At 42.2% G+C, this 26,759-nt stretch overlaps 1 protein-coding gene and 1 non-coding gene across 3 annotated transcripts in view; both read left to right on the top strand.

Annotated features, from left to right (window-relative positions):
• Positions 1-5,267: 5,267 nt before the first annotated feature.
• Positions 5,268-5,371, top strand: LOC121490220. The gene has a single exon (XR_005987548.1). It is a non-coding gene; the product is annotated as a U6 spliceosomal RNA (small nuclear RNA).
• Positions 5,372-8,762: 3,391 nt separating this feature from the next.
• The window catches only part of GABRA5 (gamma-aminobutyric acid type A receptor subunit alpha5), an 81,900-nt gene continuing 63,903 nt past the window's right edge, over positions 8,763-26,759 (top strand). The window contains exons 1-4 of one of the 2 annotated variants that reach the window (XM_041752893.1): positions 8,780-8,830; positions 10,292-10,351; positions 10,737-10,896; positions 24,269-24,390. In XM_041752893.1, the coding sequence (XP_041608827.1) occupies positions 10,811-10,896; positions 24,269-24,390 (208 nt within the window). In that variant the 5' untranslated portion in view covers positions 8,780-8,830; positions 10,292-10,351; positions 10,737-10,810. Of the gene's footprint in view, positions 8,831-10,291; positions 10,352-10,736; positions 10,897-24,268; positions 24,391-26,759 lie in introns of both variants that reach the window. The other variant, XM_041752894.1, reaches the window with a different exon arrangement.

Genomic DNA, 26,759 nt, shown 5'->3' with positions numbered 1-26,759 from the left:
CCCCGGCCTTAGCCCGGCTCCTCGCGAGGCCCCTCCCTCTTGGATGCCTTTTGTTTCTTTAATTCTTTCTTCCCCCGTCTTCCTACGTTGATAGAAGCGCGAACTCTTCTCACTGTAGCATTCCAGCTGTTCTCTATTTTTTTTTAATTTTTATTTTTTTTAATTTCTTTTTTATTTATTTATGATAGTCACACACACACACACACACACACACACACACACACACAGAGGCAGAGACAGAAGCAGGCTCCATGCACCGGGAGCCCGACGTGGGATTCGATCCCAGGTCTCCAGGATCGCGCCCTGGGCCAAAGGTAGGCGCCAAACCGCTGCGCCACCCAGGGATCCCCCAGCTGTTCTCTATTTAAATCTCAGGCCGAATTGGTAGATTTTCAGGATGATTTGAAGTTTATCTATGTAATTTGGTGGGGACAGGTGATTTGGGGACCCTACTCTTTCCCCATCTTGCCCCAAAATAAGAAGCTTTTGCATAGCAAAAGAAACAGTCAACAAAGCTAAAAGACAACCTACAGAATGGGAGAAGATATTTGCAAATGACGTATCAGATAAAGGGCTAGTTTCCAAGATCTATAAAGAATTATTAAAATCGACAGCAAAGAAACAAACTATCCAAACAGGAAATGGGCAAAAGACATGAACAGAAATCTCATAGAGGAAGACATAGACATGGCCAACAAGCACATGAGAAAATGCTCCGCATCACTGGCCATCAGGGAAATACAAATCAAAACCACAATGAGATACCACATCACACCAGTGAGAATGGGGGAAAATTTACAAAACAGGAAATAACAAATGTTGGAGAGGATGTGGAGAAAGGGGAACCCTCTTGCACTGTTGGTGGGAATGTGAACTGGTGCAGCCATCTGGAAAGCTGTGTGTAGGTTCCTCAAAGAGTTAAAAATAGACCTGCCCTACGAACCAGCAATTGCACTGCTGGGGATTTACACCAAAGATACAGATGCAGTGAAACGGTGGGACACCTGCACCCCAATGTTTCTAGCAGCAATATCCACAATAGCCAAACTGTGGAAGGAGCCTCGGTGTGCATCGAAAGATGAATGGATAAAGATGTGGTTTATGTATACAATGGAATATTACTCAGCCATTAGAAATGACAAATACCCACCATTTGCTTCAATGTGGATGGAACTGGAGGGCATTATGCAGAGTGAAATAAGTCAATTGGAGAAGGACAAACATTGTATGTTCTCATTTATTTGGGGAATGAGAATAGAAGGGAAGGGAGAAGAAATGGGTAGGAAATATCAGAAAGGGAGACAGAACATAAAGACCCCTAACTCGGGATCCCTGGGTGGCGCAGCGGTTTAGCACCTGCCTTTGGCCCGGGGCGTGATCCTGGAGACCTGGGATCGGATCCCACGTCGGGCTCCCTGCATGGAGCCTGCTTCTCCCTCTGCCTGTGTCTCTGCCTCTCTCTTTCTCTCTCTCTGTGACTATCATGAATAAATAAATAAAATCTTTAAAAAAAGAATTCATTTAAAAAAAAAAAAAAAAAAAAAAAAAAAAAAGACCCCTAACTCTGGGAAAGGAACTAGGGGTTGTGGAAGGGGAGGATGGCGTGGGGTGGGGGTGAATGGGTGATGGGCCCTGAGGGGGGCACTTGATGGGATGAGCACTGGGTGTTATTCTGTATGTTGGCAAATTGAACACCAATAAAAAATAAATTTATAAAAATAAAGAAAAAGAAAAATAACTAAAACTAGAAAATGAAAATAAATAAATATAAATAAAGAAAATAAAGAAAACTCCTATAACTGAAAAATGAAAAAAAAAAACAATCCATTTCAAAAATGGGCAAATCTGAAGGAGAGTCAAGATGGTGGAAGTGTAGGGTCCCCAAATCACCTGTCCCCACCAAATTACCTAGATAACCTTCAAATCATCCTGAAAATCTACCAATTTGGCCTGAGATTTAAATAGAGAACAGCTGGAATGCTACAGTGAGAAGAGTTCACGCTTCTATCAAAGTAGGAAGACGGGAGAATAAAGAATTAAAGAAACAAAAGGCATCCAAGAGGGAGGGGCCTCACGAGGAGCGGGGCTAAAGCCGGGACGAGTGTCCCCAGGACAGGAAAGCCCCGTCATGGAGAAGCAGGAGCTTCACCAATCATCCGGGGCAGAAAGGCGCTCACAGGGAGTTAGAGCAGGACCCCAGGAGGGCGGGGATGCCCTCAGGCTCCCTGGGACACTAACAGACACCTGCGCCCCGGGGAGAGTGCACCACACCCCGCGGCCGAGCTCCCTAAAGGGGAATTTTAAAAAAGAAAACCATATCTGAGGGCAACACAATGCCAGATTTCAGGTTGTACTACAAAGCTGTGGTCATCAAGACAGTGTGGTACTGGCACAAAAACAGACACACAGATCAATGGAACAGAATAGAGAATCCAGAAGTGGACCCTGAACTTTATGGTCATCTAATATTCGATAAAGGAGGAAAGACTATCCACTGGAAGAAAGACAGTCTCTTCAATAAATGGTGTTGGGAAAATTGGACATCCACATGCAGAAGAATGAAACTAGACCACTCTCTTTCACCAGACACAAAGATAAACTCAAAATGGATGAAAGATCTAAATGTGAGAGAAGATTCCATCAAAATCCCAGAGGAGAACACAGGCAACACCCTTTTTGAACTCGGCCACAGTAACTTCTTGCAAGATACATGCACGAAGGCAAAAGAAACAAAAGCAAAAATGAACTATTGGGACTTCATCAAGATAAGAAGCTTTTGCACAGCAGAGGATACAGTCAACAAAACTAAAAGACAACCTACAGAATGGGAGAAGATATTTGCAAATGATGGATCAAATAAAGGGCTAGTTTCCAAGATCTATAAAGAACTTATGAAACTCAACACCAAAGAAACAAACAATCCAGTCATGAAATGGGCAAAAGACATGAACAGAAATCTCACAGAGGAAGACATGGACATGGCCAACACGCACATGAGAAAATGCTCTGCATCACTTGCCATCAGGGAAATACAAATCAAAACCACAATGAGATACCACATCACACCAGTGAGAATGGGGAAAGTTAACAAGGCAGGAAACAACAATGTTGGAGAGGATGTGGAGAAAGGGGGACCCTCTTACCCAGTTGGTGGGAATGTGAACTGGTGCAGCCACCCTGGAAAACTGTGTGGAGGTTCCTCAAAGAGTTAAAAATAGACCTGCCCTATGAACCAGCAATTGCACTGTTGGGGATTTACCCCAAAGATTCAGATGCAATGAAACGCCGGGACACCTGCACCCCGATGTTTATAGCAGCAATGTCCACAATAGCCAAACTGTGGAAGGAGCCTCGGTGTCCATCGAAAGATGAATGGATAAAGAAGATGTGGTTTATGTATACATGGAATATTACTCAGCCATTAGAAACGACAAATACCCACCATTTGCTTCAACGTGGATGGAACTGGAGGGTATTATGCTGAGTGAAGCAAGTCAATCAGAGAAGGACAAACATTGTATGTTCTCATTTATTTGGGGAATATAAATAATAGTGAAAGGGAATATTAGGGAAGGGAGAAGAAATATGTGGGAAATATCAGAAAGGGAGACAGAACATAAAGACCCCTAACTCTGGGAAAGGAACTAGGGGTGGTGGAAGGGGAGGAGGGCGGGGGGTGGGGGTGAATGGGTGATGGGCACTGAGGGGGGCACTTGACGGGATGAGCACTGGGTGTTATTCTGTATGTTGGTAAATTGAACACCAATAAAAAATAAATTTTTTATTAAAAAATGGGCAAATCTGTAGAGATGTTACTTGAAGGAACGTATACAAGTGGCCAATATGTACATGATGTGATTCTCAACCTCACTAGTCATTAGATAAATGCAAATCAACACAACAGTAGCTATTATAAAAACAAAACAAAAATACATATTAGGTGTTGTTGAGGATATGGAGAAATCAGAACTCTTGCTCTTAGGAATGCAGAATGCTGCAGTCACTGTGGAAAGCAGTATGTCAGTTCACCCAAAATTAACCCTATGACTCTACTGGATATATACAGAAAAGAACTGAAAGCAGGGGCTTGAACAGGTATTTGTACACCCATGTTCATAGCAACATTATTCACAGTAGGTAAAAGGTAGAAACAACCTAGGTGTCCATGGACACATGAATGGATAAACAAAGTTTCAAGTACACACGTACAATGGAATGTTATTCTGCTTTAAAAAGGAATGAAATATCAGTTACATGCTACAACATGTATGAACTTGGAAACCTTATGATAAGTAAAACAAGGCAGACACAAAGGGAGAATAATTATATGATTCCACTGATATGAGGTAACTGAAACAGTCAAATCCTGTAGTCACAGAAAGTAGAGCAATAGTTACCAAGAGCTGAGAATCAGGGAATGGGAGGAGAATTATTTAATAGTTAGAGTTTCAGCTGGGGAGGATGAAAAAGTTCTGGAGATGGCGAGTGATAATTGTTGCACAACAAACTGAGTGAACTTAATGCCACACAATTGTACAGTTAAACACGGTTAAATGTAAATTTTACATCATGCACATTTTACCACAATTAAAAAAAGATAATTGATTGTTAATGTAAGAGACAATTGAGTAACAACCCATGTAGAAGTAACGTACATGACAACAGCAAATAGAACAAAAAAAATTAGAAATATATGCTAAGATTCATATACCATACATGAAATGATATAATGTTACTTAAAGGTAGACTATGTAATACTTTAAAAGTATCTATTTTAAATTCTAGAACAAGTAGTAAAATCAAAACAAAATGGATATAACTAACAAGCCTAATACACAGAAAATAAAATCAGAATAAAAAATTGTAAATCTTTTTAAAAACCTCAATTGCTTCAATTTGTCAGGTAATGTAAGTGAGGGGGACAGGCTAAGTGTAAGAAAGAAAAAATAGACTACATTGCTCTAAGGAGCCCATGCCTAATATAAATGGAGTGGGGTACAGTGAGAGGATGGGAATGTATGCCTATTATTCCTAAATCTGCTTTCAATTTTTTCTCTTTTAAGAAACCTGAAGTATTTACTTACTCATTCTTTTGTTTATTTATTTATTTATGAGAAACCTGGCTTTTAATTGTTGTCTCTAATTTATCTCAAATTTATTTTAAAAATAAATTCATCTTAAAACAGAGCTGGCTAATTAAAACATGGTTATAGTCTATATGTATCCTTTAGATAATTACTATGAGAAATCTAATTTAAGTCAAGTGACTGCTTGATTCAGCAGCACATATATTAAAATTGGAATGATACAGAGATTTGCATGGCCCCTATGCAACCATGACACACAAATTTGTGAAGTGTTCCATATTTAAGAATGAATGAATGAATACATAAAATAAATAAAGTGAAAATAAAAGAAATAAATAATAAATTAGAAATATAGAGTGTGTTTTCTCTGAATGGAGCATTTATTACATAGTGCACCCTGTACCTTCTACCCTTGTTCCTATTCTTTCGTTTTTATTTTATTTTATTTTATTTTATTTTATTTTATTTTATTTTAATTTATTTATTAGAGAGAGAGATAGCTAAATACAGCAGGAGTGGGAGGTGGAGAGAAGGAGAAGCAGACTGCCCACTGAGCAGGGATCCCCGATGGAGCGCTAGATCCCAGGACCCCCAGATAATGACCTGAGCTGAAGGCAGATGCTTAACTGACCTAGTCACCCAGGTGCCCCTCTATTGCTTTTTATGATATTGCCTGTCCAAATACTTTTTCAGAGATCAAATTAATTGTCATATTTCTCTATGAATTTTCTTTCTTCTAGTCAGACTTGACCTTTCTGTTTTCTTAACATTCAAGACTCTCTTGTTTCTGTTTGAGCAAAGCACTTAAAAATCTGCCTTGAATACCTGAGAATCAATCAGTTTATTGTTCATTAATGAAATAACTCAAGCATTTATTAAATTCCCTCCATGGGCTGACACTGTGATGTTCTTACCTGCTTTTAGCCTGGATTTGCCTCCTCCCAACACTCTTTCTCTACAGTTGTCAGGGTGAGTCTCTTCTAGAATCATGTCCCTCTCCTGACCAACAAAACTATTCAGTAGCTCCTTCTTGTTTGCAGGAGGAAATTAACTCCTTCTCCACTTTCCTGTCTTCTTGTACCTGGCCCCTGTATATCTGCTCCCATCTTACCTCTTGCTTTCTTTGCCCTAATTCTTCATAAATACAAAATTACACACAGTCCCACAAAATTACCTTATTCTATACAAGTGGGCTCTTGATTTAGGACCTCCTCCACTCAACTTATCAAGCTCTGCTTCCTCATGGTAACACTGGTTTTCATGTTTTAGCCATGTCTACTACACCTACCTGCATAAACAGAGCCTCCATTCTCGGTCTCTGCTTTGGGTGGCATAGAGTGGGTGTTATTGGGGGCAAGTGCTCCACCCATTGCCCAGCTTCCCCAAGTTCAGCTATTTTAGACTCTTGCACTGGAAACTAAATTCTTATGGAGACTGGTTAACCCTAAGGTTATATGGAACTGGGGTGCCCTCTACTGCTTTCCAGAACTGTAACTATTTTGCTTCATGTCATTCAATAAAAGGGAAAAATGCTAATGGAACAAATGGGAATTCAGCTGATAGACCATTATTTCTCAGGGAAACATTGAATTCTATATCAAAACAAAAACTACTAAAATGATAATAAATATTCTTCTAAATATGAGTTTCTATGGAATTTTATTATGTCATTATTTCACTATCCCCTCAGGTCCATTTGACCTAAAATTCTCTTATATGTTCATAAAAATTAAGAAGAGAGACTAGGTCATCATTTTATCACATGGAGGAGGTAAGTATCTAAGCCACATGCTTCAGTACTATTTTAAAGATTAGATTTTATTTAAGATAATTTCCATACGTTCAATAATATGCATTGTAATTAAACTGATAGAAGACTTACCCAAAACATGAATATTTCAAAATTAATTCATCAAAAGAACAGAAATTCACTTATAGTGGATATTTCATTATTTGTCAATGATACTTTGGTAAGGTATTATTGAGAAGAATTAATGTCCATAACTCTCACTAATCCAAAAGTAATCTCTGGCTTATCTGCATTTTATTTTGTTGCAAATATTTCTGAATGATCTTGTTTCATAATATGGAAAACTTTAAATTCACTAGTTATTTGAACTCTTTCATTTGCCTTATGCTGTTTAATCCTGAGAGAAAAGTAGCTGCAACTGGTATATCTAAGCCTAGAATTCTAACACCTAAAAGATGAAGATTATATTTAGTTGATTTTGATTGTTTTTAATTTAATGATTTTGACTGTCAGCAGACTTATCTCAGGGACGGGTCTTTTGAAAAATTAGAAAATGATGAAATGTATGTGTTCAAGTTAACCAGTTTAGAATCAGAAAATGAGCATTTTATCTAATTTATATTTCATGCAGGACCACTAGAATCAGAATTATTGAATACTGTGGCTAAATGTATATTCAGAGTAACACCTCCTGTATATTTGCAAAATTCATACATTTTTAATGTCCTGTTCAGAAACATATTGACAATCAGTCATTTTTGGAGAATCTCAAAATTTTTGAAATGTGCAAAAGTACCAGCAGGTAGCTTGGGTTTGGAATGCATGACATGAGCTGAACTGAAGAATAAAGTAACTTCACACCCTGAAAGAGTGTGAGCAGAGTTAGAAATTTGCCTTTTCTCACAATTATCCTGTTGAAAGTGACTATTCACAATGCAGTGTCACAAAAGATGTGGAACAATAGTATAAGTCTCACCATTTTCTGGGTGGTTTAACTTTAAATCTTGAACATTTTCTCCCGGATGTTTTTATAGTCAAGAGGCATCCCACTCCAGAGGAAAGAAGATGCTGCAATCTTCAAATTAAGGAATGTACCTTCTTTTACATCTGTCTTATTTGTGCCGCCTGAAAGGGACCCTATTTCCTTTCAGTTGTCATTCGTGCATCTCTCTGGCTATGTACCACTGAGACAGACATAACCCAGAACCCTAGGACTGAAGCCCATGTGCATGGGTACCAGTGGCAGTGCAGGATGTCCTGGTCCCCAGAGCGCCCCAGGGGGGAGCTTCCGCAGCTCCCAGCGCTGTTCCAGGTCTTCAGACCCACTGTCCCATGATCCCTGGTTATTGACAGATGGCTTCTTGTCAAGAAATAACTAAATAACTTCAGGAAGAAAAAAAAATATATATATATATATATATATGTGTGTGTGTGTGTGTGTGTGTGTGTGTGTGTGTGTGTGTGTTTTGCGATTAGGTAAGGGTTTAATTCTAATCCCAGTTTTGCTCTGGGATTTGCACCCACCCACCCCCCACCCCCCACCCCCCACCCGTAGCTATGAATTGCAGATAAAAAAAAAGAAGCCTCATTAGGGAGTTTCTTCCTAAAGAGCACAGGAGATGAGGACATAGAGGTGTGTGTTGAGGCCTGAGGAGGGACAGCAGGTTAGGGAGGCGCTTAGGCTTGGAGCCAAGGAAAAACCTCGGAGAACCGCCTCTGGCTGCCGCTGTGCGGACACCATCGGCCCCCTCTGCTGTGTGGAGGGAACCCGCGGTGGTTCCGGGGGGCCCGGAACCTGCTCCCCAGGGCCGTGGGGAAACTTCAGGCACCGCCCATCCCACCGCAGGCCGGGCCGTGAGCCGGGCCCTGAGCCCGCCCCCTCCGCCGAGCCGGCCCGAGGGCGCATTCGGTGAGAGTCTGGCGGCCTCTGCCGGAGCGCCTCTGCAGAGGACCGTCCCTCCAGCCCGGAGACGACATGTGGCGCTCGGGAGAGGTGAGGGCGAGCGCGCTAGAGCCCGGGCGCGGGTCCGCAGGCGCGGCGCGAGGGCCTGGGGCGCGCGGGGCGTGGGGCGCTGTGGGCCGTGGCGCGCGGGGCGGCTCGGCCGCGGAGAACCGGGCGGTGACGCGCCCCGGCCTTGCGCGCCTGCCAGCTGTGCGGGAGCGGGGGCAGGCGGGGAGGAGGAGGCACCCCGCCGACGGCTCGCCGCCCCGGCTGCCGGGTAGGGAGATGCGTGGAAGGGAGAGGAGGGCGGCCTCGGCCCGGCGAGCACCTCCCCTCGGGGCTCGGGAGCGGCGAGCCGCACGGCCCGGGAGGGGAGGCGGGGAGCCGGCGGGGCTCCGGGGCGGCCGCGAGCGCAAACTTTCCCCGGGGCACGGCCGGCGACTGCGGGGCACGGCAGGGGCGGCCTGGGCGGCACAGCCCGGCGGGCGGCGGGGACGCCGGGGCTCCCCGGGGGGGGCTGCGGGTGCGGGCACCCTGCCGCCGGCCCCGGAGCCGGGGGGCGGCGAACTCGCCCACCCGCAGGCCCCCCAGCCTGGGGCTCGGAGGCGCTGCCGGCGGGGTGGGCGCGGACCCCGTGGCGGGGGGGCGGGGGCGGGGTGCGGGGCGCTCCAGGCCGGTGTCTCCCGGCCGCCGCGGCAGCGCGCCCCCCGCGGAGGAGGCTCGGACCCGGGGCTGGAGCGGGGAATGTGCCTGAGGCCAGAAGCGAGAGGGGAAGGGTCCGCGAGCGGGAGGCGCGGGCACGCGGCTGCGGACCGGGCGGGTGCGGGCGGCAGGCGGGCCAGGCTGCGGCTCCGCAGTGCCGCCCCCGCGCCCACCTGCGCGCGCGAGCTGGAGCGGGGCTGGGGGCGGAAGGGGTGGAGCCCCTGGTGGGGCGGTGGGGGTCCCGGCTCAGGGCGGGGGCGCGGGCGCGGGCGCGGGCGCGGGCGGCGCCGCCCCGGCTTCCCGCATGCGGCGCTGGGTGCCCGCCGCCCGGAGGGCCCGGGTCAGGCGACAAGCCCCGGGACGCGAGCAGGCGACCACCGCACGGCACCCTGCCCTTCTTGGCAGGAGGGCTTAGTTCCTGGGGTGGAAGTACCTGTTGTATGTGCCCGATTCCGGAGTTCCCTGGGGTCTCCTTGGGAAAATGTACCCGTGAACACGCGGGGGTTCGTCTATCGCGTGCACCTATTTGCGTTATGCGCATATTGAGAAATATGTGCCTTCGCTAGGGTTAGTTGCAGAGCCACAGTCCAGGGACTGTGCCTGCCTGGACTTCAGATGCGTTAATTAGGTCCCAGCACAGAGCTCAGAGACTTCCCCAAATGCAATGATTATTAAGTTATTTATTGATGGGGGCAGAATGCTGAGAAAGTGGCAACCTTTTCTTATAAGCAGTTCTTATACTATCGTGATCCTGTAGATTTGTTTCTTAAATGTGCCTTTTTTCCCCTCTTTCCACATACTTTCTCTCAGCACCTTGCAGAACAAGGAGTAGCTTGCTGGCTTTGAACCCGTGGCAAATATTTCAGAAAGGTAAAATGATTCCACTTGTGGATTTGACAGATGCAAAATACAGTTAATCGGATAACTTCAAACATTTATTCTAATAAGAAGACTATTGGGTCATTTGATAATATGCTGAAAAGTAAAACAAAGTATTTGAGACGCGGAAAAAAACGAATTAGAATGAGTCTGCACTCTGAGTAAAAGTGGAAATTAAGCCCTATTGTAACTCCTTTTCATGCCACAACTTACTGCCCTGTGGACATAGATAACAACCCAATGTGGAGCTGTGCTGAGAAGGATGGCCAGATCGTTTCTTTGTAAATTGTGTGTGCTTGCAGTTGTGATTTGATTTCAAGAACTATGACACAAGAACATTTATATTATGTGCTTTCCCTCTTTGTGTACCTTTCAGCTTCAAGATCAAGTTGGAGAAAGGAACAGTTATTCTTACAAATTCATCCGCTTCAGCTATTATTCTCATTGGGAATGGACAATGGAATGTTTTCTAGTTTTATCATGATAAAAAACCTCCTTCTCTTTTGTATTTCCATGAACTTAGCCAGTCACTTTGGGTGAGTTACCGTCTATGCTTTTATCTTATAGGTTTGGTGCACAAGTGCCTTTAAGAAACTTTGCTGACTAGTACATCAGCAAACCCTCCCTTGCTGTCTTTGCAGTCCCCTGCCCTTCAGTTTGTTAAAAATAAATAGAGTCCTTGCCCTGCCCCATGCTCTTGTTTTGAGCAGGGCTGTCCCACCTATGGGATCTCTCAAATGAGTCAGAGGAAAGAGGCAGATTATGTTTTCAGAAATGGAAGCAGAGGTGGTTTCAGAATCATTTTTCTCCTACTCAGGTTAAAACAAGATTCCTAAGTTCACATACATAAAGGACACTTACTACTTGTTAGACAAAATAGTGTTCAATGTTTTGGTTGCCCTATGTGGTTCCATTATGCAAAGGAATACCCTTAAAAGCTATACCCACACTGCATGGCATTGACAAGGACCTGTAGTGGTCCTGTCCTGAGCCAAAGGCCTTGAACACTGACCACCCGAATGCAGGCGCAGATATTAGGAAATACACATGTCTGAAGATCTACAAGACACACTGGGGCATCAGGCATTATTGATTCCTTTAAGCTCTTTCATCTTGACCTTTAGGATAAGTGTATTGATTCCAGGTGAATGTTCTTATAGGGGCTGATGTTCCTCCCCTCCTCCGCCCCCAAATTGTTCTGGTTAATCAAAAGGAGTATAACTTGAAGTCGACGGAGTATAATTATGAAATTAAATTTTATGATAAAAGTTGCCAAGCACTTGTTCTATAAAAATCAGTTCCAAAAGTTCCATGATGTACTCTGTACTCCTATAAATTATGGAGGGATCTTGAGCACATGGTGGCTGTCTTACCACCCAGAGAGAAACCCCTTCTCTCTGGCCAGTAGGGAGGACCCCCGCAGGTGCATGACATTCTCTGTCCTGTGGACATTTTCTGCTCTTCTGACCTTTCCTGGTCTCTACAGAGGAGAGAGACTGTGACCATCCTCAAGTGCCAAGGCTGGTAAATGCTCACACTGGGACTGTAATCGAGGTCAGCCAGGGGCATGCCCATCCCTCTGCATTGTGAGGAGGGCAGCACATGCATGCTAACATGCACCGGACGTGCCTGTGCTACAGCCTTTTCAGCCATAGTATTCCCTTGGGAACAGAGCATTTATCGTTATTCTTGCCTTGCTGCTCATCTTGAGTTGATACCTCCCATATCCTGCCTTCAGTTTCCTTATCTGTTCAATGAAAATTTTTCCTTTCCAAAGTCTCTCATAGCTGTTAAATCCTATAAACAATGATGGTTCTGATGTTCCCCTGATTGGAAACATTGAAGTCATACCCAGTATTCACATTTCCAAGTTAATGCATTAGATAGTTAGTATGTTTACTGACATACTTCATATATTTAGCAATAGTTCAGAGGATTGGAAATATTTTCTTTTTAAGCTTTTGGTCATATATATTATCGTGAATTTACATTCCGTAGGCATGAAGTTTCTACAAACTCCCTGGTGGCTGCAAGTCTGAAATACGAAGTAATGTGCATGTGGAGGTTAGCCATTAGGTGCAGCTGTATTTATATCTTATTTAGTTTGGTGGCTTTCTGAGGTCAACTTCAAAAAAGATCATTGTTAGTTTCTAGAAGCTACACAGAACAAGTGGTATAAAACCCTTCAACCTCCCTAGAGAATTAGCCATTGGAGAAGTTTTGAATTTTAGATATATGCTCAATAATCCATCCTAAAACAATGCCTACTAACTCCAAAAAATATGTGAAACACAGAATATCACATAAAAAAAAAGGAAATGTCCTTAATTCCACCACACAGAAACAATCGTCTTTTATATTCTGGTATCTTCTTCCACTTACCTCTATGTATATTTTTATATAGTTGGGATCATATTGCACCTTCAGTTTTGTACTGTGCTTTTTTTCATGCCTTTTTGTTATTACAGGCTCTTTAGAATATATAATTTTAAAATGGATGAATATTATTACAGTGCATGAATGCTTGCTTCATCATCTGCTACCTCTCTAATTTGGGATATTTACATCCTTTGTGATTATGCTGTTACAAATTTTCCTATGTGAACATATTTGGCTTAAAACTGTTTTTAAGTATTTGAGGTCATTTCTATTAGAAGATATTCCTGTAAGTGGAATTTTACATCAAGTTCCAAACCTTGTGTGTCCAGTTGCATTCAGTGAAATAGGGTCTCTAGCAAAGTGGAAAGGTGGGTTTCAAAAAGCCTGGCCAGCCGCAAAACCATTTTAACATTGGGGAGCACAAGTTTCTATTGATTTTCCTTCTTATACAATGCTCCTCTCACTTGCTTATTACTTGAAATGTACTTAAGAATGACTTCGTTAAAATGCAAAGAAATTTTCATAACACTAATTTGACTTAAAATCTTGACAAAATAATAACTATCACAATATGGAGCACTCATTACTATGTTACACCTGTTTTAGGTAAATCCTATGAGGAACCTTGTGAGCTAAGTAAGCACCATTAGCCCAATCTTACAATCACGGAAGGTGAGAGGGAGGGAGAGCTAACCCAGCCAATAACTGCTAGGATTTCTTTTTTTTTCTTTTTTTAAGATTTTATTCATGAAAGACAGAGAGAGGCAGAGACATAGGCAGAGAGAGAAGCAGGCTCCATGCAGGGAGCCCAATGTGGGACCTGATCCCAGACTCCAGGATCATGCCCTGGGCCCGAAGGCAGATGCTCAACCGCTGAGCCATCCAGGTGTCCCACTGCTAGGATTTTTACTTAGCACTCCCCAGTGATTTAGCCCCGGTGGCCTTGGCTATACAGAGCTTGTTGGGCAGGTCTGAGTCAAACCAATCTATGGAGGAAGGGAATATAATTCTGGAAAGCATTCTCTGCGTTGGGGTAGAGCGAGTTTTCTGTTCTGAGAATGGGCTGTGGGGTGGGGGGAAAGAGTGATGGTAAGCTCTGTTTTTTTCCCCTAAAAAAAGAGTTTGTGTGATTTTTGTTCCAAAGAAAGATGAAAGGGGAAGCATGCAAGGCCCTAAATTTGAATATTTCAGGATAAGAGAAATACTCCTGCAAATATATAAAAGAAACCAGACAACTGGTAAGGAGGGTAACAGAAGACCAGTCAGGGAGCAAAAGGAAAGAGGCAAATGTGAGCTTTTGTGCATATACTCAGTCTTTGTGATAAGTGTGTGGTTTTGGCAATCAGAGAATTTATAAATGTGATAAATACGATATGTGTAGTGATTATATACTTAATGTGAAGTCGCTTTGAAAATATACGAGTATTGTTTCTTTAGCTTCTCTCAATTTGATCAGCCACCAGCAACTCATTTTCAATAGTTTTTGTAATTCTTTTATTAGTTTTAAGTTATATAACAGAGCATGAGTCAAACATATAATGGAACAGAGGCCTTATTTGACTGTCAGCCTTATGCTATGTCACATTCATGATGTGGTATTATTTGAGGCATAATTATTTTAACAATACCAGTAATCAGAAGTACATGGTGTAGAAAAGTTAGTGCAACAGTATTTGAATCAATGTAATGTCAAAATACATAATATTAAATTTAAACTGGAATTAATTTATTGTCATTTGAAAAATCACACTTTATCGGACTTGATTGACCAATAATAACTTTTAAGGTAAATTTGAGGACTATCAATTTAAGAATAAGATAAAATCCGTTTCCATTCATTTATTAGTATTAAATATATTTTAGGGGTTATCTATTGGAAAGAAAAACTGCATTAGAATTTTATTACATGGGAGCTATAATTCAAATATACTTTAGAAAACAATGTTTTATAATTAACAATTAAAACCAGGTTCTTGTAGAAATAACTTATGAACAGAGACAGATAAAGAATAACTTTACCTAAGGTTATTCTTTATCTGTCTATATGAGTATGATTAACCTGGACCTTTGGTTTTGTGAAGAGAGCTTTTTCATACACATTCTCAAGGACAGTTCTTTTCTTTGAACTAGAGCAGAAAGTATGTTCTCTCTGAATCATTCAAGTACTCACAATGTCTTTTTAAATGGCAAGTTCTCTCTTGTGAATCCCCAGATGGCAAGTTCTTCCTGCATTATAGCTGCAGCTTCATGAGGCCCAGGACAAATTATATATTTTATTCAAATTTTATAATTGTAACAATTATAAAATTGTGGAGAACATCTAAGTGGAGGCTACAGGATTGGCCAGAGATCAAATAGGTAGTTCTTGCATATAGCAAAAATTTTACGTGTCTAGAACCTTGCTACACAGTAATGCCCAACCTTTTTTTTAAGGTACCGAAAGAAAATACTTCCATATTACAATGCTTTAGAGAGGAAACTTTTAGCATGTTTGTCGTGCCAACAGGCAGTGAGCTAAGCACAGCTTAGAAGGACAGTCGGCCAGTGCTGACCCAGCTGACCTGGTCAGGCGATCAGCTCCAAGATGAGTCAATGACTTGTTTCAAGGGGAGAAGGAGAATGCGGGCTTTTGGATTTTTACAAAAGTGCAATTCCATAACATGCATATTTTAATTGGCGTGAAATTTTAGAGGAAAATATTAGAACCGAAAGTAAGAAGAAATCTTATCATAGAACTCTGTTGGTAGTAACAGTAATTATCAGTGTTTATATGGGTATATCTCCTTCATTTCTAGAAGGCAGTTTCAAAACCTGTACTATTTAATTTTCTACTACAAAAGCCTCCTTTTATGGATGCAAAAGGTTCAGGCTGAAGGGCATAGGGAAATGTGTCTAAGTTTCATGGGAAAGTGGCAGAACCAGCATTAGGCCCTGGGCCAGTGCTTTCCATTGTAGGACCTTCTCCAGAATGTCCTGATACATAAGGTGCAGTCAAAAGGGAAAGAATGGGGGTGGAAAGCTATATGCTGAAAACAAAAGAATGTCCTAATCCAGAACTCAAATAACACCGTTCTAAAGATAGTGTGTCTACCACTGCTCGAATAAAATCAAACACAAAATATGTCTTATGAAATAAAATATTATAGAGAAGCAATCATATGAGAAAAAGAAAGATATGCTAGGAAACAGGCTTTAGCAGTTCATTGAAAACTCTATTTTATTTGTATTTGTTTAATAATTCATTTCAAAATCAAAAAAGCAAACCTAACAATAAATTAAATCTAGGATCAGATTATTTTCAATTATAACAAACAAAAAAATTTGTCCATCACTCTACAATCAAATTGGTTCCTGTGTTAGGACCCCTATCAAATGTATAGGGATAACGCTGGGTACCGTTCTGACGGAGAGTAGTCAGGCTGCTCTGATCTCTGTTGCTGCACACTTGTGTGACTGCAGAAGAATTTTTAAACCTGCCTACAACTCAGTTTCCTAATCTCAAAGTGGAGTTAATAATGGATCCCATGTTACAGGGCTGATGTGAAGGATACATTGCTGAATGTATGCTAAATGCTGAAACAAGACCAGGTAGGAGATGGTGCTAAGTGCAGGCTAGCTATCTTTTTGGATAGTTCTGACCAGGAGGCACCCAAGATTTACTAGACCTACAAGGCAAGCATGGTGCTGGGCCCGGGCCGGAGCACGGCAAAATCGATAATGTTAATCATGTCTGCATTGTCTCCCTGGCCATGTAAAGTAGCACATGGACAGTCACAGACTGGGATTAGGGGGTGAGCATCACAAGAGGACATTGCCTTGCTGCTGTATCAGTGTGTATTTCCTATGTGCTGGGTACTGTTCTTCATGCTGAGATCCTGCGGTGGGCAGAGTAGAGCCTGCCTTTAAGGAAGGTGCATTCTTGTGTACAATGAACAAAAACATGTCAGTTGGATCACAATTACTATGAGGAATCCTTCAGAGTAAGAGACAGTGAATGTGCTGGAGTCCGATGCCTTAGCAAACATCTGAGGGAAGTAAGGACATGAGCATAATGTGTGGAGAAAGTTTAAAGATGAGAGGAGCAGCGAATGCACTGGCATGCTTGGCATGGTAGGGACCACAAGACCAGTGTAAGGAAGGGGAAGATTGGTAGGAGGCATAATCAGAGAGTCAGTGGGGAGGGGAGAGGGGCCAGATCATGAAAGTCCTTGTAGACCATGCTAAATAGTACAGGAAGAGCAGTTGGTTATTATTTTGTAGGTCAAAGAGGGTCTTTGACTGGGTTTAAGTAGGAAACCTGAAAACATGATGGGTTCAGTTGCCTATTATTAAGCTGCAGAAGACAGTGGGATAAAAAGTTTTAGCAAAAATTTTGAGTGCAGTTATGGACATATTAAGCCTGGTTAGATATCCACGTGTCCAGACAGGCTGTTGGATGTAGAGATCCAGAGGTCAGAAAAAGATGGGGCCTGGAAACATGAATTTCAAGTCTTTCATCTATAGGAGGTACTTAAAGCCATTAGATTGGATGAGTCCCATTAGAGATTGAGTGTAAACCAAAGAAAGGTCTTCAACTGTGCTCTAAGTTTAGGAAGGCAAGGGGGTGAGGGCAAGCAAGAGGAGGAGGCCAGTGAAGATAGGATGAACAAAGAGGATAGCATCCTGAGGCCAGGTGGAGGAAGTGTTGTAAGAAGGGAGATGTGGTCAGGTGAGGACTGAGACTTGATCGTTGGACTTGGCAGTAGCCTTCAGAAGTGAGGCTTCATTAGGATGCAGGCAATGAAAACCAGACTGGAGTGGGTCCAAGAGAAGAGAAGAGAGGCAGCTGAGATTTCTAGTGTAGACAACTCTTCAGTAGATTTTGAGAAAAGTGGCAAAGAATGGAACGATAACGAGAAGGGAAAATACGGTGAATGAGAAATGTCTTAAAGACCTTATGTTATTGCAGATGTAATTACTGATGGGAATGATTAGGGAGGGAGGGAAAAATATGTGTGATAAACACCAGGATGTTTTGTGTGCAGCATAGTCACACATATGGGGTATCCAGTGTGGTTGGGGAGAGTCTAGGGAAGTGGGTATTGTCGTTAGTTGAAGGGGGTGTGGCCTGTGAGAAGGGAGGCCTGTGTTTTACCTTGTAGGCTATAGGATTCTGAGCTGGGCTGCAGTGATAGAGACAAGAGTAGAGGCTACATGAAAGAAGCACCAGGGGTAGGCTGAGCACTGTGTAGGGAGCTGACAGGCAGGACTGGGCAGTGGGGCCACAGCAGTGGGAGCAAGCTAAGAGTCATGGCATACTATTTCATGGCCATGACTTTGTCCACATGAGACACATTTCAAGTCCATGTTTCTCCCATAAAAGGGAAGAACTCTTATTTGGAAACTTGAGATTTTGTCTTTCATTACCTAGCTAGTGTTCACCATGTTTGTACTTTTCTTTTACATAGTTTTTATTTTTTTTTAAGATTTTATTTATATATTTCTGAGAGACACACAAACACACAGAGAGAGAGAGAGAGAGAGGCAGAGACACAGGCAGAGGGAGAAGCAGGCTCCATGCAGGGAGCCCCAACGCGGGACTTGATCCCGGGACTGCAGGATCAGGCCCTGGGCCAAAGGCAGGCACTAAACCACTGAGCCACCCAGAGATCCCCCCCTCTTTTACGTAGTTTTTTAAATGAATAAAGTGGTGTGCAATGGAAATTTCAGGAAACATCACAAAATGGTGCCACCTAGAGATACTTATTTAATGAGCTGAGTGACAAGCAAATAAACTAAAGATCTATTTCTCAGAAGTAATTAAATATTGGGGAAAGAATGCAGAAAGAAATGCAACTTAGGAAGACAGAGCAACTGCCACTTAAAAGCAGTCTAGTTCAGTTCCCAAAGTAAGTTCATTGCCATTATTGATCTCATTTTATGTAAATCAAAAATGGCTGTCAACATAAGCAGAGATAACATCATGAAGAAATGTGTCACTCCCTGCCTTCAGTAGCAACATTTGTGGTAATACTCAACAGATTTTTCTAAACCCCAGGAATGATGACATAACTGCTGAACTTGTACTCTTTTTTAAATGCCAAAATAAGACGCCATCAAGCATCACCTGGTAAAATGAAGTACCTTTAAAGCTGGAATCTGCAGCATATTGTTATTACTATAATTATCATCGTTAGAAATTATAATACTGATAGATAAATAGATAAAGGTATGTTGGAATAAAATCCTTTACAGTTCCTCAAAAACTAATAACTTAGATTGAACTAATAACACAACTCGCCTTTCAGAGTAATGCATGGATTCTGCTGCAGGGTTAACTCTGTGTGGTAACTGGTTAATTTGGAGGATGGCTTGGTTGGGGTTCCCTATCCTGCCATACTCAGACTCCCTCCTTCATCCCCCCACTTCAAATATCTTGTGGAAGGCCCCATCCACCTCCACCTCTAGCCTCTAGCCTTGCTCCTGCCAAGCCCATCATCCACAAAATGCCCAAGGGCCCCAAGGAAAGAAAGTGCCCTCTATTTAAATCCTTTGAAGCTCCCACTACCTTCAGCATGGACCCTAGGAGTGCAGCATGGCATGTGAAGTCCTTTATGGTTTGATGTGTGCTATTTCTCACTGACATGCATTACTTTATTTTCTTACTCTCTGCAAACATCACTGTTTCCTTTCCTGAGGCCACTGATCACAACCCCTTCATCATCCCTTTCTTTGGCTTGAGACTGGATCCCCATGCTTGAAAGCTCAGGTCAATTCTTTTCCATTAGCCCTGGACAGAGCTCCGTATCTTTCCTTTGGTTTCTTAGAATGTCTTGTGTATCACATAGATACATTTACCATAGTCTATTGAAATACTCTGTGATTATAACGGATTCTTTTAGGACACAGCTGTGTCCTACAGGTTAGGGATACTATCTTTGTTCTCTTCACATACTCAGTACTCACCAAAATACCAGATATATAAGGGGTTCATATCCAAAATGCATTTGTTGAACCAAGCTGTTGGAATATGCACTGAGCCCAAACATATACCCTCTTGAAGACATAGTGGAGAGACGCTCCCTGGGGTCATTTAGAGTCACTCTGGCAGTTGGCTCACAGAGCAGCCTTTCCATTTCCAATCTAGATAGGCCTTGAGCCACCATGGCTGCACATGAGGATCACTGGGGATCTTAAAATAATACTGGTGCCTTTTTCTCCTGGATCAATTAAAGTTAAGTCTCTAGGGCCTAGAAATCAGAAAGAAGTTAATGCAGGAGTCCAGAATCAAATGCCTTGAAGAAACCAGATGTAAGACAACAGGAAAGGGTGGGAAATTTACATAATTGCAAGAGTTTACTGTTTCCAAAGATTCTCATATTTATTTTTCTTAAACACTTCATTAAATCCATTAGTGGACCAAATTTCTTGAGCTTCTCATTCCCCCATTCCACCTCATCAGAAGTCCCTGAATGGCCCAGAACTTCAAATCTGATGAAGTAGCATTGCATAGGTTTTTGAGAAGCCCTTCCATACCTCTCCATGTCCATCCATGTCCCTGCCCACTGCACAATTTTCAGGTTAGAATATAGGACCCGCTGGCCTAATTTCCTTAGTTTTCAAGCTTAAAAAATCATTGTAAGAGTTTAAGTTTAGTTATCAAGTCCTTGTGTCTTTTGTATGGACTGACATTTGAGCAAGGAAATCTAAGGATGTTTTAATATGGATGGTCAGTTCTACATTTCCCTTATGATTCCCTTTCTGGAACATCAGTAATGTGGCAATGTTGGAACTATTTGCATGGACAAGATGTAATGGTTCATATTTTAAGAGAACCAAGTTAATTAATCCTAGTGCTGAGGGGTCAGCCACCAAATTTTTCAAGTGTTTTTGATGTGTCCAAGACTGTTGTAATAATGGGGAACTGGCCCCAGCTCAAAAAATCCACTCCCCCAGAGAGCTGAGCCTTTAGTTTATCCTTGAAGCAATTGTGTACTCACAGTTGACCTAAGGATCAGCAGAGCTTCTTGGTTATAGTCAATACAGTTAAGAAAAACTGAATTGGAATGCTGGCAAGCTCGAGCTTGCCTTCTGAACCTAAATGGAATGAGTCTTCAAAGAGATGAGGGCATCTTCTATTTCCACCTGGAGGCCTCATAGATATAACTGCATTATTGCTCACTGATGGCATAGCCTAGAGTTTTTGTATTGTTTTGTTTTTCGAGTAGTTTCAACTAACCAAAGTGGAACAAAACAAGCTAAAGTTACTCTGTACCTTAGAAACAGTCCTTAAAGATTATGCACCCTGAGAGAGGCACAAGTAAGTTTGCCAAACATCTGTGAGATTCTCCTGTGTGCAGGCATATCACATGCATTCTGTGAGAAGGGAAGGGCCTTCCTATTCATGGCTTTGGAAGTGTTGCTTTTCATAAACATGCTGCAAACTAACCATTTTTGTGATCCCAGAAGGCCTCCCAGTTGTTCCTGAGAGGAAACTGCAACTCCTGCCCTGACAAGCATTTTCAGAGATTCTTTTAGAATTTATTTCCTTACCTCCTAGGTCCTAACTTCAGTAAATACAGAGAAGTCACAGCAAATCTCCAGCCATGACCTCTATTGTGAATAAGCCCACAAATAACTATAAGACGCACTTATGGCAGAACAGGACAGATACTGAAATTCCTCCAAAGAAAGTGAAATGATGTGTGAAGGGGTATAAATATATCCCCTCCCTTTAAAAAGTTTTTTTGGTCAATAAATAGAAGGTGAGATTTGGAATTCTTTAGCATTGCATCCTATTGCATTGCTATTGGCAATTATTTTGATTTTGTGAAATAGGATTCAGAGCCAGATAGGATGGCATTTGTTTATACTGTGGTGAAGTAGAGCACCCGAGGGCCAAGGGAAGCAGTGGTCATGAAGATGACCCCAACAAGTACACAGTGTCTGGAACATCTTGAGAGGTCAGTTATGTAGTCAAGGTTTGTCTTCCAACAGCCAAGCCTGTTTGGATCAAATGTAATTTAAGAACATTTTATAACAGATAATAAATAGCTTAGGAAAATATGCTTGAAACATTGATATGTTTTTTTCTTTTATTTTTTCTTATTCATAGTGATATTATTTTTTAATTAAACATTTTTGAAATAGTAAAATGTATTGATATGATACATTTATATATTGCAATATGATTACCCTTGTAGTCTTAGCTGACACCTCCATCATGTCATTCGTGGAGACAACATTTTTTGTGTGGTGACATTTAAGAGTTGAATTTTTGGGCAGCCCAGGTGGCTCAGCAGTTTAATGCCTGCCTTCAGCCCAGGCTATGTTCCTGGAGACCCAGGATCGAGTCCCACGTCAGGCTCTCTGCATGGAGCCTGCTGCTCTTTCTGCCTGCTTCGCCCTCTGCCTGCATCTCTGCCTCTCTCTGTCTCTCTCTGTGTCTCTCATGAATAAATAAATAAAATCTTAAAAAAAAAGACTTGAATTTTTAGCAATTTTGAAGTTTATAATACAGTACTATTGACTATAATCTTTATACTGCACATTAGATCTCCAGAACTTATTCATCTTCTAGTTGCAAGTTTGTACCCTTTAAAGAACATCCCCAGAATTCCCACCCCTAGCTGCTGATAACTGCCATTCTACTCTGTTTCTGGAAGTTTGTCTTTTTAGACTATACAAGAAAGTGATATGCTTTTTCTACTAGGGTACATGCTCTCCCCTCTATTCTAAGTCAAACAGCCAGCAAAGACCCCTACCCCCCCCCAACTGGGCATAGCCTAGAATTGAAAAACCAAACCTACTGATAAGGTTATGAACACCATAAGAAGTCGACAGTGAGGCCCGACAAGTTTGAGCAGTTTACTCAACTGAGCAAGTAGAAAATGTCACAGTTTCTTTTTCTCATAAACCCAGAGGACAGCATAAAGTCTTTTGTCCTGGTATTAGGTCTGTGAGACTGAGTACTTCATCATTCTAAAGTGTGAAACTTCAGTGGATGTCAGAAAAAAGGGAATTTAATATTTTTAAACACTAAGTCAAGGAATAAAAAAATGGTGTCTGTGGGCTGCATACAAACAGGACTCTTTAGCTCGTTAGAGTTTCAGCTACATGCTTAATGATGATGTGAGAATTAGATCAAAAGAACTTTGTACTCTCTCATTCAAAAGGAAATAGCTTTAGAGCAGTAAAGAATTGATCTGTTTAGATGCGATCAATACAAATGGCTGAGTTTCAGGAAGTAGGTGGGGCAGGCATACATCGGTTCTGCCCTCAGCATCCAACTGCTGATGGTAGGTCTCACTCTCATTTCAGACAATTTATGGAAAAGAAATTGCCATAAGTAGAGCTGGGGCACCGTAGCAGGCACTTCAGGGAAGTTCCAGGGATCTCCTCTTCTTCTCCCAAGTGCCGAGGGCGCTAACTTCACAGCCAGATTGCAGCTGCATAAATTCTACTTGAAGCAGAGCCATATGTGTTGGTCAAGTTCTTGGTAATTCCAAACATCTTGCTTTTTGCAACATTTGAAAGCAGCCGTAGAAACCTCTGGTGGGCTCCATGTTCTTCAGGTGTATTACCATCCCCTAGACTTAAGACTTTCTTTCCCTCCTGACTAACTTCCTCAGTTTGTCCACATATGCTCAGGGCAGTTTCTCATTTCCATCTGCTCCAGATCATCTCCATAAACTTTTGGTGCTTGGATCTCTGCACTGAATTAGACAGACTAGGACTGTTCTTGTTTTATCTTTGAACGTTTAGCTTGCTCTTCTTGGGGCTTTACTATGAGTGTGACATGCTGGGTCATTCAGAATACTCTGCTTCCTGAGTACCTGATCTGAGGTGATACTGAGTAAACCCTAATCAGGGTTTTCAGACTGGTCTTTATAATTCATGATGGCCTCTGGGTCATGCTTTGGCTGGAGCTGAATGTACCAGCAATAAGCAGTGCTGATGAGTATGGAAGCCCAAAGACATTTCACAAACTTGATTGTTTCTATCACTGTATGCTCTAATTCTGGCATAATGATCACAGCACAAATACTCCCAATTAGGGCTGCACTGAAATTGAAGGATACTTTTCAAATTATCTTTCAAAATGCATAGTTTTTGAACATCCTCCCCAGACCCCACTGCTCACTGCAGGTGATTCATTAACAATATGAAGACTTGGGCTTCCTGTGTTTAAACAAAACTTCTGAAATGCCCTAAGAGTGGATTGTGCTCTGGTAGTCTATGTGTGATGGTTAATGTTTTAAAAAATGGCTATAATCTTAAATATAAACTGCTCCTCAGAATCAGGGAAGGATGGAATTTAAGCCTGAAATTAGGTTGATTGATGACCAGCCCAGAGCCAGCACAATCTCTGGAAATTCAAGAATCAGGGCTTATCTATGAAAAACAATAGCCTAGCTTAGTAGCAGAGATTATTTTCAGGTGTTCTCCCTCCAAGACAAGTCATCATATTATTTCTGGTTTCTATATTTTGAGAAGAATTTATAAAAAATACTTAATGAAAATTTGAATTCTTGTTTCTCTGTTAAAAAGCTTTGCACAAATGCCAACCAGTTCAGTAAAAGATGAGACCAATGACAACATCACAATATTTACCAGGATCTTGGATGGGCTTTTGGATGGCTATGACAACAGACTGCGGCCTGGCCTTGGAGGTGAGTAGGTTCTCCTCAGCTGCAGCCCACTAGGTCTGTGCTTAAACTCAGTCTCAAGCTCACATCTGCTGTGATTCGGACAAGTCAGTAAAAAGCTTCCTTGCCAGGAGTTTGAACTGATGGTTGTTGCAAAGTCTTGTGCATCTTTTATTGTCATTTCCCAGGTACAAGAAGCTGGGGGGTGTGGTCTCTCTGCAAACTCCCTTTTCCTCAGATCATCCATCCATTCTGCTTAGGGAAGAACCAGTTCTTAGGTATTACTAAAGCCAAGTTTACTTTATGCTAAAAAATAATGTATAATCAACTTCCTGCTCTATTTCTCAAGATTTTATTTATTTATTTATTAGAGAGAGAGAGAGAGAGATCATATCATGAACGGGGGAGAAGGGTAAGGAGAGAAGCAGACATTGGGCTGAGCAGGGAGCCCGATGCAGGATTCAGTCCCGGGACCTGAGCTGATGGCAGATGCTTCACCCACTGAGCCACCCAGGCACCAAATTCCTACCCTTACATTGGTGCAAATTCTTTCCACAATTCATGCAATTGTTCTTTACATTTTTGTATGTTTAATTTTTTTCACTGGGACCATAATTTTTGTATTTACCTTAACCCCATGGAAATTGATAAAAAAAAAAAGAAGTGGATAGCAAAATGTGCTTTTGGGGCACAATTAGAACAGCTTAATATTGTGGTGAGACTCCTGTGCTGTTTCCAGGCATGTGCCATGTTCTTAGCCAGCCAGGTGCCCCTATGTTGTGCATTTGTTGTTAGAAATGTGGCCATATATACAAAGTACATTTTTAAAGAATGAATCTGTTGTCTCCTGCATAATTCAATTTCAAAAAATCCCCTACAGCTAATTAGCTTGGAAATCTTACATTCAGACCTCTGAATATTGCTGTGATTGTAACAAGGTAAGCAGCACATACAGGCATTTACTGTACCAGAAACCTGGCACAGGCAGCAACTTGTATCCTCTGGCAAGTGAGATGCTAATTCTTTCCCCTCCTCCCTGCCCCTCACTGCATCCCAATTTAGATGTGCTGCATTTGAACTTGCTCCATTAGGTAAGTTAGAGACACTCTAGCCAACTACATTCTTAGAGGAAAAAGCAGTTCTTTTCCATTATTGCATTTTTAACATTATTCCATTATTGCACTTAAAGCATGAATTGACATTCTCTACCTTTTTAGCAAGACAAGTCCAAAAAGCCTCCTTGACATTGTCTTACTCCGCCCTCTGAATTATGCTCCTGGGCCTCCTATATCCAGCAGCCCCTGTCCCTCTGAATACATATACGAGGATCAAAGCATGTAGAGACCAGTGAGTGGTTGCTATATGGTACTCTCTCGTTCACCCAGCATGTGGTACACTCCCGTGGGGCAGGATCCTGAGACCACCACAGAGAGCCAGAGGGGCTGCCTACTGGGGCTGGCATCTCAGTGGGACACAGTTACTGAAAGCACCCAGCATCATCCTAACACCTGCACTCACATAAATACACACGGTGCACTTATATGATTACCACACAATGAGATGTCCAGAGAAAAAAATGTCCCCATCTCCCCCTACCCCAGCTGTGATTCAGCAATGCTATCAGTGGTGTGGTGTTATTTATAGTGAACTATAGTATACTCTGAGTGTGGCCCCCATTCATGACCACAGGAGGTCCCAGGGCCTGGATGATGCCCAGGAAACACATACTGTCCCCCAATATTATTAGCTACTTTTTAGTGCTTTATAGAGTTCAATTATTGTAATTCATATAATAATAATCTGTCATGATGGAAATTTCTAACAATTTAAAAATGCAACATAAGGTGAGACACAGCTTTTTTTTTTTTCTTTTTTAAGATTTTATTTATTTACTCATGACAGACACAGAGAGACGCAGAGACACAGGCAGAGGGAGAAGCAGGCTCCATGCAGGGAACCTGATGTGGGACTCCATCCTGGGTCTCTGGGATCACACCCTGGGCTGAAGGCAGCGCTAAACTGCTGGGCCACCTGGGCTACCCAGGAGGCAACTTTTTAAGCGGTCCTGTCCCAAACTACACCGTGGACACTTTTTCATATATCCTTTCCCCAGAGACCACCCAGTTTGATTAGACCTTCCTTCAGATCTTATCCCCCCATCAAAAGTGCCTACCCCTTTTAAAAGCTGCTGATTATGGGAGAGCGGGTTTCACATTGTGAGGTTGGGAGTATTGTTCCAGGCTTAGGGAGGAGGAAACTAAAGTCCACCTGAGGTCTCACAGCCAGACCCCCTCTGTTCATGACTGATCCTCATAGGTCAAGAAATACAATGAGAGCCAACATCCTTTCCTTGCACGGTGGGCATTTTATTTCTGCTCTAGTTTGGAGCAGCT

This window comes from Vulpes lagopus, chromosome 4 (assembly GCF_018345385.1).
Source record: "Vulpes lagopus strain Blue_001 chromosome 4, ASM1834538v1, whole genome shotgun sequence".
NCBI classification, from domain to species: Eukaryota; Metazoa; Chordata; class Mammalia; order Carnivora; family Canidae; genus Vulpes; species Vulpes lagopus.
The sequence above is the reverse complement of the archived record's forward strand: the minus strand, read 5'-3'. Positions and strand labels throughout refer to the sequence as shown.